Source organism: Hyperolius riggenbachi, chromosome 2 (genome assembly GCF_040937935.1).
Source record: "Hyperolius riggenbachi isolate aHypRig1 chromosome 2, aHypRig1.pri, whole genome shotgun sequence".
NCBI classification, from domain to species: domain Eukaryota; kingdom Metazoa; phylum Chordata; class Amphibia; order Anura; family Hyperoliidae; genus Hyperolius; species Hyperolius riggenbachi.
This window is the reverse complement of record NC_090647.1, coordinates 399099771-399111774: the sequence shown is the minus strand read 5'-3', so window position 1 is coordinate 399111774 and position 12004 is coordinate 399099771. Positions and strand designations below refer to the sequence as shown.

General features: G+C 42.7%; 1 protein-coding gene across 2 annotated transcripts in view; it reads right to left on the bottom strand.

Moving 5' to 3' along the window:
* The window catches only part of LOC137546849 (C4b-binding protein alpha chain-like), an 865201-nt gene that overhangs the window by 538912 nt on the left and 314285 nt on the right, over positions 1-12004 (bottom strand). For both annotated transcript variants that reach the window (XM_068269787.1, XM_068269786.1), the window contains exon 6: positions 9197-9276. In XM_068269787.1, coding sequence (XP_068125888.1) covers positions 9197-9276 — 80 coding nt within the window. The remainder of the gene's footprint in view (positions 1-9196; positions 9277-12004) is intronic.

The window sequence follows — 12004 nt, the reverse complement described above, 5'->3', positions numbered from 1 at the left end:
TGAGTGAATCACGCAGACTTATATTCTCCATCAGGCTTATTTAACCCCTAGACAAATATGTAAGTACAACCCACAATACTCGAACACTTGCCCCAAGTGCCAAGAAATATCTCCTTTCTACCACCTCATCTGGAGCTGTCCAGCTGTATCATCCTTCTGGTTCCAAGTCATTAAATTCCTGCATGATAAGATGGGCTGTCCCGTAAGCTATGACCCTCTACTGTGTCTCCTTGGAGTTATGCAAGATGAATCTATAGATAACACACTTAAATCATTTCTGACAGAAGTGCTATTCTCTGGTAGACAAGAGGTGGCGTGTAGATGGCTTGCGCCCACGCCACCCTCATATGATAATTGGATCAAACGTATTAGCACTGGTTTACCAAACAAAAAGCTTGTATATATTCATAGGGGAGCACAAAAGAAATTTCACTTGATATGGGACAGATGGAAAAAACTTTAACCTCTAGAGTGGGGGAAAATTGTATGTACACTTTTCTTCAACCGTACTAGTACATACACTCTGAGTCCACAGTTCATTTCTAATTATGTTAAGATAATAATATATACGCACCCAGTTTATCTATGTACTAAGTTCATATATGAAGATCTCGATTGCCAATATATATGGATATACATTGTCGTTGCTATAATGCCTGTATGTCTGAATCCTGTATTTCGATATTACCTTGTATGGGAAGAATGGAAAAGAAAGTTCTGTATAGGTTTTTGCGCAAAAGAGAGGCTTTTTGGATATGGAAATTGGGGACACGGATCCCACATGGTTTAAATTCCAGAATGGACGTTAGTCTAACTTATGACTTTGGTGTTTAATATCACAGCATTCTGGACCCGTATTAGCATTAGGTTGGAATCTTGCTGTTTTATATATACCTTTTTTGCCATATATCTTAGTGCATCTGGACAATTTCACATAGTATGTTATGTTTGTTACTGTGCATGTAGTATTTTATTATATTTCATGTTTAGGCTTTTGCCATTTTAATATGGAGCTATATTGCTGTATGTCACTTTAAGATCTTTGGCCTCGCCTCCCTCCCTCATTTGGGACGGAGGATACTGGGCTATTTAAACTGTCGCACTTTAACAATGTGTTAGCTATGATTTAGGAGCCATGAGCTCCGATACGCGCGAGCTCTTTTAACATTTTTTGTATCCACTGAAGTTATCAATAAATGGAGAAACATTTTTTCACCCAGCCTTTGGTGTAGCGGAACTTTCTTTTCCATTGTTTGCTGAGCCCATTGGTTCCTGGCTCCCTCAGGCTATTTGTATGTGAATGTTGCGGGTCCTTTCTTGTTTTGCCTTGTATGGGAAGAATTCTTTCAATAAATCTTTATTTTTGGTTTAAAAAAAAAAAAAATTATGTTCCTATCACAATGTATGGCACCAATATTTTACCATATTTTTTGCCATATAAGACGCTCCGGAATATAATATGCTGTAATATGTACGAACAGAGGCGCCAAGCAGAGTAAAACAATGTTCTAAAAATGATGAAAAGAGGGAAGTCGAGGTGGACTTACCTCCCTCTGGTAGTGGACATATACTCAAATGCAGAGTAAAAAATATACAATTTATTCACAGCTCCATAAAATCGCAACGCGTTTCGCGGTCAACAGTCCCGCTTCATCAGGCAGTACAGGAGCATATAAAACTGGTTCAGGTCCATAAAGCGTGTGAGTGCCTCTGTGGCTCCGGAATATAAGACGCACCTAGGTTTGAGGGCAAAAACCAGGAAAAAAAATGTACACTAAACCTGGTGTGTCTATATACTGGAGTGTCTTGTATATGTTCTCCCCCAATTAATGTCCTCCATGTGACCTCAGGTGTCCCCCATGTGCCCTCAGGTGTTCCCAGGGGTCCCCAGTGTGGTCCCCCTGTGTCCTTAGGTGTCCCCATGTGTCTCAGGTGTCCCCAGTGTGGTTTCCCTGTGTCCTCAGGCGTCCGCAGTGTGGTCCTTAGGTGTCCCCCATGTGTCCATAGCTGTCCCCCATGTGCCCTTAGGTGTCCCCCATGTGCCCATAGCTGTCCCTCATGTGTCCATAGCTGTCCCCCATGTGTCCATCGCTGTCCCCCATGTGTCCATCGCTGTCCCCCATGTGTCCATCGCTGTCCCCCATGTGTCCATAGCTGTCCCTCATGTGCCCATAGCTGTCCCCCATGTGTCCATAGCTGTTCCTCTTCTGTACATAGCTGTCCCCCATGTGTCCATAGCTTTGCCCCATGTGTTCATAGATGTCCCCCATGTGTTCATAGATGTCCCCCATGTGTCCATAGCTGTCCCCCATGTGTGCATAGGTGTCCCTGCGACATGTGTGGTCTTCTCTCCGTATACGGTCATTTCTGTAGGGGCATGTATGTATGTGCTGCCCCTATGTGTTCCTGGCTTCCCCGTGTGGTCCGCTGACTCGTTCCCCTGCCTGCTTTGTCCGTTCCCACATATGTGCGCTCCCCTCACCGCAATTGTGCTCTACCCTCCCCGCTCGTTTCTGCCGGCCTCCCCGCTTGTGTGCGCTGCCCCCATGTCAGCATAGCAGCCGCAGTCTTACTATACCAGCGGCTCCCGGGATCGCAGACCTGGTCTCCTGTCTTGTCGCTCTAGTGATGGCTTCTGCAATACGCATCATCAGCAGAAGCCATCACTAGAGTGACAAGACAGGAGACCAGGTCTACGATCCCGCGAGCCGCTGGTATAGTAAGACTGCGGATGCTATGCTGACATGGGGCAGCACACATCCCCGTCATAGCGTCGGTTCGTATCGGCGGGTGTTTGTAAGTCGGGGTTTCCCTGCATTTGCCGTACAACACGCAGGGACTTTTTCTCCCCATTTTTGGGGGAGAAAAAGTGCGTCTTATACGGCGGAAAATACCGTATTTGGAAATAAAGGTGCATTTTTTCAATTTGCGTCCATCACTATTTACAAGCCCATAATTTAAAAAATTATATTAATATACTCCTTTGACATGTATATTTAAAAAGTTCAGACCCTTAGGTAACTATTTAGGTTTTTTTTTTATTGTAATTTTTTATTTTTTTGTATTAAACATTTTATGTGGGTAATTTTTGGTGTGGGAGGTAAATACATTTGTTTACATTTAAAATTAGCTATTTATTAAAAAATGGATCTGGGTGTAGATTTACTATTTGGCCACAGTGAAAAAGTCCTGGAAGCGTGATCGTATGCTTCCAGGAAGAAGAATGAGGACAGGAAACATTTTGTAACTCAGAAAAACCGCAGCCTCTGATTAGAGGCTGCCGTTTTTTCTGCTGGGGCTCTATAATCCCATTCATTGATTGCTGGGCTAACGGCCGGCGGCAGGAGCTATTCATAAAAATCAGGTTTGCAAAAGCAGGTTTGCAAAAGCTTTGGGGTTATAATTTTTTGTTTGACTGTTTGGAGGCGGGATAAACTAAGTATTCAATCCTAGATTTAGATAACTGCCTTGTGAGCGGACCATGTGCAGGTCAAGCCCACCTCAGAGGTAGAATTATTTAACATGACCATTGTATTTATAAATTCTGTGCCACCGCATTGTTTTATTAATGGCCTGATAAAAAGGAGTGTGAGATTCCGTGAAATTAGTTGTCTTCTTGCCTAGTAAAATACCCTTAGATTGCAGAGCCCCCTGCTGTACCCCTTTGCAGATATTGCTGCGTTGCCTACCAACCGCACAACACTTCTTTCCTGCACTGAGCGGGCAGTGGTGTGTTACACACGGACGCTGCTCTCCCACCTTCCAGCACCATCGCTGAGCAGGCTGTCTTGCTGACAAACAGAACAGTGTTCTATTTGTCTTACTTTGTTCTCAGATCGCTTCTTTGTTTTCATTCTAATGAAGAAGCTTCTGAAAAAGCAGATCTTTCCTTGTGGATGAGGATTGGGAGTTGAGGGGGCGATACAACAGTTAATGTCTCCGCCGACTGGAACATGCCCCCTCTTAATAGATGAGACCTTATTGAACAATTTTTGGAGAAACCGTTTCGGGTGAACATTTCTGGCATACACATTGACTACGATTTACCATTGGTTGTTAAAGAGGAACTCCAGTGAAAATAATGTCATGAAACAAAAGTGCTCAATTTTTACAATTATTTATAAATGATTTCGTCAGTGTTTGCCCATTGTAAAATCTTTTCTCTCCCTAAATAACATTCTGACATTTATCCCGTGACAACATCTTTACTGCTGGCAGGTGATGTCTGTGGAAAGAGGTGATTAATTTTTGGCAGTTAGAAACAGCTGTTATTTCCCACAATGCAACAGGCGTGGACAACACACTGTGAGAGGGGCTTCACCACAATACCAGCCATTCAAACCACCCTGATGATCAGTTTGAGAAAAGGAAGCTTTCTCATGGGAAAGTGGCTATCAGCTACTGATTGAGATAAAGTTCAATCCTTGGTTACAGTTTCTCTTCAATGTGCCCAGTAAAGATCATGAATCTACCATTTGCATCTGTTTCAATAGTGTCAATAGTTATCGAATGCCATAACTACACCTCTTTTCTTCTTTTGATCGTGTTGTGGATAGTAGTAGGTAAGGAAACATGCTTGAAAAGTTGGGAGTCTTTGCTAATTAGGTGCGTTTCTTGCACCAGTAAAACGTCACATTGTTGCATAGTTGCTCTTTCCATAGTGCAAAGTGCTTGTATGGAGTGTTGACCCCTTTTACATTTAAAGAGCTAACTTTTCGTGCCACAGTTATTCATGTTGGCTGTGGTTCTTGTTAGATTATTAACGTGTAAGATTCAGAGGTCATCATAAACTAGAAGTGGTAGAGATGCAAATGCAGGGACTTTGGGTGAAGGGGGTAGCAAAGATTTTAAAATAGATGTATAGAAGTGCTTGTCGATAAACAACTTAGAACCTATGAGATGTGAGTTCATAATCTCATAAACACTAACTCAAGGGCCTCTGGAATGAGGAGGGTTGCTAAGGGACAGGGAATTGAGTTCTTAGTCAGGCAGGAGTGTGTGACACAGAGAAGTCGTGCAGACAGCAGCTCAGCTACTTGTCAGCTTAGCGGAGGATGGGAGACTTGTGTGGGCGTTGTATACCTGTGGAGATTTGGATCTTTAATTACTGGAATACTTTTACAGCTTAATCAATGGATGATATAGCAAAGTAATTGTTTTGTATAGAAAAAATATTTTTTTGTTGGGAACCCCCATTTGTAGAGTATTAGCAGCAATCTGAGGGATTTGGTCAGAGGTTGTAATTCTTTACGCAGCTGCAGATAGGTCATAGTGCTCTGCAGAGAGGCCGCTAGTGTCTTCATTGTGCTGGGTGAACAGGGGTCGGATCTGTACTCCATGCTATCTTGCCTGGATCCGGCAGGTAGCGCGGGACCACCAGGGAAGAAGTCAGTGAGTTTGTGCAGCTTTGGGGGACATTTCTTGTGCTTCTTTGCACTCTCGGGGATCCACGGACATCTCCTCCACTTCTGCCACTAAGATTCTTGTGGTCTTGCTTGGGGTCGCGTTAGAAGGGCAGCTGCCAGAGCTAGAGTCTCATGCATCTGTGCTATTTCAGTGGCGGACATGCCCCCTTACTGCTTAGGATTCTCACAGTGAAGAGGTATGACCAAAAGCTAAACAAGGTGAACATCAATCCATTGAATTAGTTCTGAAACTGCAACATTTTAGCAAATACATACAGGGACCCGTTACATTCTTGGGCTATACATTTTTTACCAAGTGTCTCCAGGCAGATGATGGCCATTAAATTAAAAGTAAAGAAGCAATGACAGTACTGAGACAAAAGTGCTGCATAACCAACTTATATGGGGCTTAGGAGCTTGGACTCACAGCAGCCCTAAGATGGCAGAAAACAGACAGGAAGTGATGACATTAAAACCTCATAACTATTCCTTATATTATGGGCCACAGGTGTCGAACTACAGTCCTAGAGGGACCTATCCATGGCAGTGTTAGGATTTGACAGAGAAACATGCTCTACTTGAAGAACCAAACATTTCCTGATTCAGTCCTATCAATTACTTTGAGCTGTGCCATAAATGTGCAAGCATCTTGGCCCTTGAGGACTGGGGTTTGACTTCCTGGTCTAGGCTGAGGGAAACGAGGAAAAAGAAACATCTTGTCAAACCACCTCTGGCAGGAGCTCCAGTTGCTATCAAAACACTACAAGGACAAAAATAAGGATATGTAAGGAGTAAAAGCAAAAGTAAGTCAGTAAAAGAGAATCTCAAATTGATCTGTACAGTGTTCATTAACTATTGCCAAACAGGAGAAGTCTTGAAAAAAAAGAAACCTGACACACCACAGTAAGGATATCTGATAGAAAAACATCATCTTTATTATTCGTGTGTTAGTGAAGGTCAACTGAGACCTAGCTGTTTGGACTCAGGTATATCAACAAAGGTAGAAGAGGAGGAAGCACAAATGATGATTAAAGCTATACATAGGCTGGTGACAGAAGGAAACCATGTTTGTCAGAAAACCTAAGCAATTCCATATTTCTTTGTTTCGACAGGTAAACTTATCTTCAAACAGGCATGACAATCTTATGTGGAAATGGTATTCATAGCTGCAAAATTCTAAAAAGATATATGGGTTCCACCCCCCACAGTCGGTAATGTACTCCACTACTAACCTCTTGCCTTGATACAGAGCTGACTTAGCTGTAGTTCTTCAACTAAGGCTGTCCCAAAAGTCAGCCAGAGCTTTAAAATTAGTAGTGACAAGTAGACAACTACCATGTTTTAATAAGTTGAAGGGTTCATGTTTGGGATTATAGCCCATTCATTGATCAGGATGTTTTTTAGATATGGGAAAAAAAACAGAGCAGCGGGAGAAACCAAAGCAAACACCGAGAACAAATTCCTTACAGATAGTGTCCTGGCTGAGCTTTCAACTTAAAGAGGAACTCCTGTGAAAATAATGTAGTAAAAAAAAGTGCTTCATTTTTGACCATAATTATGTATAAATGATTTAGTCAGTGTTTGCTCATTGTAAAATCTTTCCTCTCCCCAATTTACATTCTGACATTTATTACATGGTGACATTTTTACTGTGGGCAGGTTATGCAGCTGCTCCTAGCTGTTTTGGCTGTTAGAGACAGCTGTAAACAGCTATTTCCTGTCTGTGAACATTGTTACATTGTGGCAGTTTGCCCAGAGTACCACGGTCCCAGAGCTTCTTGTAAAAGGGATTTCAGCACAAAATCAGTCATACAGCGCCCCCTGATGGTCTGTTTGTGAAAAGCATTATATTTCTCATGTAAAAGGGGGTATCAGCTACTGATTGGGATGAAGTTCAATTGTAGGTTGGAGTTTCTCTTTAAGACTCTGCTGGGGCTACACGGTTCATTTCTGTACTGTGTGTCGAGTCGCTGATGTTCCCAGCTGATAATTTCCAACCTGTCCGATACCAGCGCAGATCGATTCCCCGCGGGTGGACAATAGCGGGGAATCGAGCGGCTTATAAGGAAGCGCCCGCAGGGACCAGCGGGAATCAATCCGGGCGGCCGCGGGGACGCGCGGGAGTCGATCCGGTGGCTAATCGAGCCGCCGGATCGCTCCGTGTATGCCCAGCATAATGCTGAAAGCCACTATTTCACTATGCACCCCAGATGGACAAAACAACCATTAGTGCATTTTGCTGATAGCAGATAAAGTACATATCTAGTCAAGTAGAACCATAATTTCAATTCATCAGTAGCTCAGGGATCCAACGCTATATAGATGCAATGTATCTATACAGCACTGGGGTCCCCAAATTACGCCCTAGCAATTGCATGCTATTGCTACATATGCACAGGCTGGCGATAACAGTACGCTACATGCCCAACTGGTGATAAAATACGGCACCATATTGTTTTAGCCAGAACGAGCCAAGTAATGTATTTTGAGGTGTTTTACAACTGCGGCACATCATGTAACAATTAGGAATGGGAAACATGAAAAAATATGTAATTCATGTCTAATTTTCCTCAATAAAGTGCATGTGAAATTAAAAAAATACTTGGAAAAAGATATTACCCAAAGAAAGCCTAGTTTGTCCTGAAAAAAACAAAAACAATTATATGTATCACTTTGATGGTACAGGTAATAAAAAGTTATAGCTGTATCAACAGTGGCACAGCTGATATGCCAAAATTGTCAGGAACCTTAAAGGGGCACTATAGCAAAAAATTGTAAAATTTAAAATATGTGCAAACATAACCAAATAAGAAGTACATTTTTTTTCCAGAGTAAAATGAGCCATAAATTACTTTTCTCCTATGTTGCTGTCAATTACAGTAGGTAGTAGAAATCTGACAGAAGTGACAAGTTTTGGACTAGTCCATCTCTTCATAGGGGATTCTCAGCAAGGCTTTTATGCTTTATAAAGATATTCGCTAAAAATAATTTAAACAATGATGCTGGCCAGCTTCCCTGCTCATTACAGTTCTTTGGCAGTTGGACAGAGCAACTTCCATTCACTAAGGCCTGGTGCACACCAAAAACCGCTAGCAGATCCGCAAAATGCTAGCAGATTTTGAAACGCTTTTTCTTCTTTTTCTGTAGCGTTTCAGCTAGCATTTTGCGGTTTTGGGAAGCGTTTTTGGTGTGGTAGATTTCATGTATTGTTACAGTAAAGCTGTTACTGAACAGCTACTGTAACAAAAACCACCTGGCAAACCCCTCTGAAGTGCCGTTTTTCAGAGTGGTTTGCGTTTTTCCTATACTTAACATTGAGGCAGAAACGCATCCGCAATCCAAAATCTGCAGCAGCCCGGGAGTATGCGTTTCTGCAAAATGCCTCCCGCTCTGGTGTGCACCAGCCCATTGAAATACATTACCCTAGCGGATCCGCACCCGCAAGCGGATCGCAAACCGCAGCAGAACAGCTCTGGTGTGCACTAGGCCTAAGTGCTTTTGAAAATAAATAAATCCCTGAGAATCCCCTATGAAGAGATGGACTAGTCCAAAACCTGTCGCTTCTGTCAGATTTCTACAACCTACTGTAAGTGACAGCAACATAGGAGAAAAGTAATTTATGGCTCATTTTACACTGCAAAAAATGTATTTCTTATTTGTCTATGATTGCACATATTACAATTTTATAGTTTTTTGCCGTAGTGTCCCTTTAAGGGGTAAAAACCCCAGAACCTAAAGTGGTTAAATAAGCAATATAGTATTTTGAATGGATTAGTTTGACACATATCTACCTGTACACTGAGGAGGAAAATTGCTCCAATTTCCATCTGCAAGGCAGTCTCTATAAGGTCTCTTGCTGTTTATGCGATATCTAGAGACAACAAATAGGTTATTGCAAAATGACCCACAAATAAAGAAAACAAATCCATCATATAGCAAAAATACAATAGTAATGCAAAAAGTATCGTCTTTTGCAGATACTGTCCAAAAGTGTCTCTCCCAGTGGGAAGCTCAAAAGTCTTTCACTGAGGACAAACACTACAATATTACCATTAACTCTGTGCAACCATTGACATATATTGATGTTTCAAGACAACCATTTAAATGCACCATCTAGTCCCTTCTTTTGGCATTTCATTACAAATTTTACATTTTTTTTAACCACTTCCATACTAAGGGGCTTTTCGCCTTCTGTACCAGAGCAATTTTCACCTGTCAGCGCTCCTCCCATTCATTTGCCAATAACTTTATACAGTAGCTACTAATCACAATGAAATGATCTACTGTATATCTTGTATTTCTTTTTTCACCACCAATTAGGCTTTCTTTGGATGGTACATTTTGCTAAGAATTATTTTATTCTAAATGTATTTTAATAGGAATAAATTCCTTATTTCTCAATTTTTGGCCCTTATAGTTTTAAAATAAAAGGTCCTACTGTGGTTAAAACCCACACAATTTATATGCCCATTTTTCCCGGTTACCGCAACGTTCAAAATATTTCCCTAGTACAATGCATGGCGACAATATTTTATTTGGAAATAAAGGAGTATTTTTTCTTTTTTTGACCAGCACTATTTACAAGCCCATAATTGCAAAAATAACAGTAATATACCCTCAGAACATAAATATTTAAAAAGTTCAGTCCCTAAGGTAACGATTTATGTATTTTTTATTGTCTTTTTGTAATGATTGTGGAATTCTCTCCGTGGTCAGCGCACAGGACGCGCGCTGACACTGCGGAAATCCTCCACAAGTGTATAATTTGAGAGAACCCAGCAAAAGGTGCAACGCACCTGTAGAGGGAAATCCCTGTCGGCAGATGGAGCTGTGGAGTGCAGAGGAACAGATCCTCTGCCCTGCCACAGACGCCAGACAGGAATTGTACGAAGGGAAGAAACGCAGGGCAAGATAGCTCTTAAAGAGAGAGAGTAAAGCGACAGAGTGTATGCGTGTCCACCAATCTAGTCGCCACCCTGCGACGATGAACACACAACCATGAAGATCAGGTGAGAAGGCAATCGCAAGAGATGGCGATTGCTAACAGCGACACAAGACCAAATAAGCACAGATGAGGAATGTATGTATGTCCACCAATCTAGCCGCCAACCTGCAACGGTGGACACACAACAGAGGCAATTAAGTGAGAACGCAATCGCAAGAGAAGCGATTGCGAATGAGAATGAGCACAGGGACAGAATGTATGTATGTGCACCAATCTAGTCGCCAACCCGCGATGGTGCACACACAACAGCAGAAACAAAGTAGGTACGCGATTGCCAGAGGTGACATAAGGCTTAAGCAAGACAGGGCACGAGAGTAGCAAAGGCACAGCAAATCATACAATGAGAAGATAAGGAAAATAACAAACGCTAACTAAACGCGAACACCGCACTCATTCGCAACAGCGAACGCATTTACTGAGCGATCTCCGCACGTTAAGCGTAACAGAGACAAGCATGCCTAACTAACCCCGCCACACAAACACGAAACAGAGAACGCGAGCGCTTGCTTAACGGTTACCTCACCGAGCCTACAGCAAACGCGTTCGTAGCAGACAAGACAGACAGACGGTTGGAAAACAGGATAGGAAAGATCCACTGCTCTTTCTGCCAGAGCGAGTGCGAACCAAGTAGAGCAACAGAGCTTAGCAGGATCCACTGCTCTTTCCACCAGAGCGAGTGCGATCCAAGTTCAGGGACAGGATAGGAGAGATCCACTGCTATTACTGCCAGAGCGAGTGCGATCCGGGTTCAGGGACAGGATCACAGATCAGAAGGATCCACAGCCGCTACCGCTAGGGCTAGTGCGATCCAAGCAAGACAGGCAGATGAGATAGCTGGTGGCAACCGCTGCTCCAGCTATACTCCAAGAAAGCAGATCAGAAGGATCCACAGCCGCTACCGCTAGAGGCTGGTGCGATCCAAGAAGACAGATTAAACAGAAGGGGCTACCAGTAGCAACCGCTGCACTGGTTAGCACCCACAGACAGGACGATTTCCTATCGACCACCGTTGGCGACAGGACAATCACAGCAGAGAAGTAACATAGACAAAACAGATAAGCAGGCTAACTGCACTAGAGGAGCTGCCTAGTGCAGTCCCCAGAATACTCTAAGATACCTATAACAATCCAACAGGGAAGGCTGACACTCCAGGAGTGTATTAAACAAACAGTTATGACCAGCCAAGCCTTCTGGTCAGCAGAAGGTTTTCATACTGCCAGCCCTCAAAGGAGACAGCTGGGCAATTTGCATGTATGCAAATCCCTCAGCAAAGCAACTCTGAAAGTTGCAAGATGAAGCCAGGTCTCTTTTCCAGAGACCTGCATCTCTCAGACATAAGGAATGGTCAAACAGCTGTCTGCCTGTGCAGCCAGCTGAGCGGATCATTACACTTTTTTAAAATGCTAATGTTTAATTTGGGTAACTATGGGAGAGTGGGGGAGGTAAGGGGTTAATTGTAATGGTATATGTAGGTGGTTGTATTAAATAAAATGTATGTAGGTGTAATTTTACTATTTGGCCACAAGATATCCTCACATTTTTGTATTATTAGTACGCAAGCAGGTAATGCGTGCATATTTTACTTTGTTTTGTT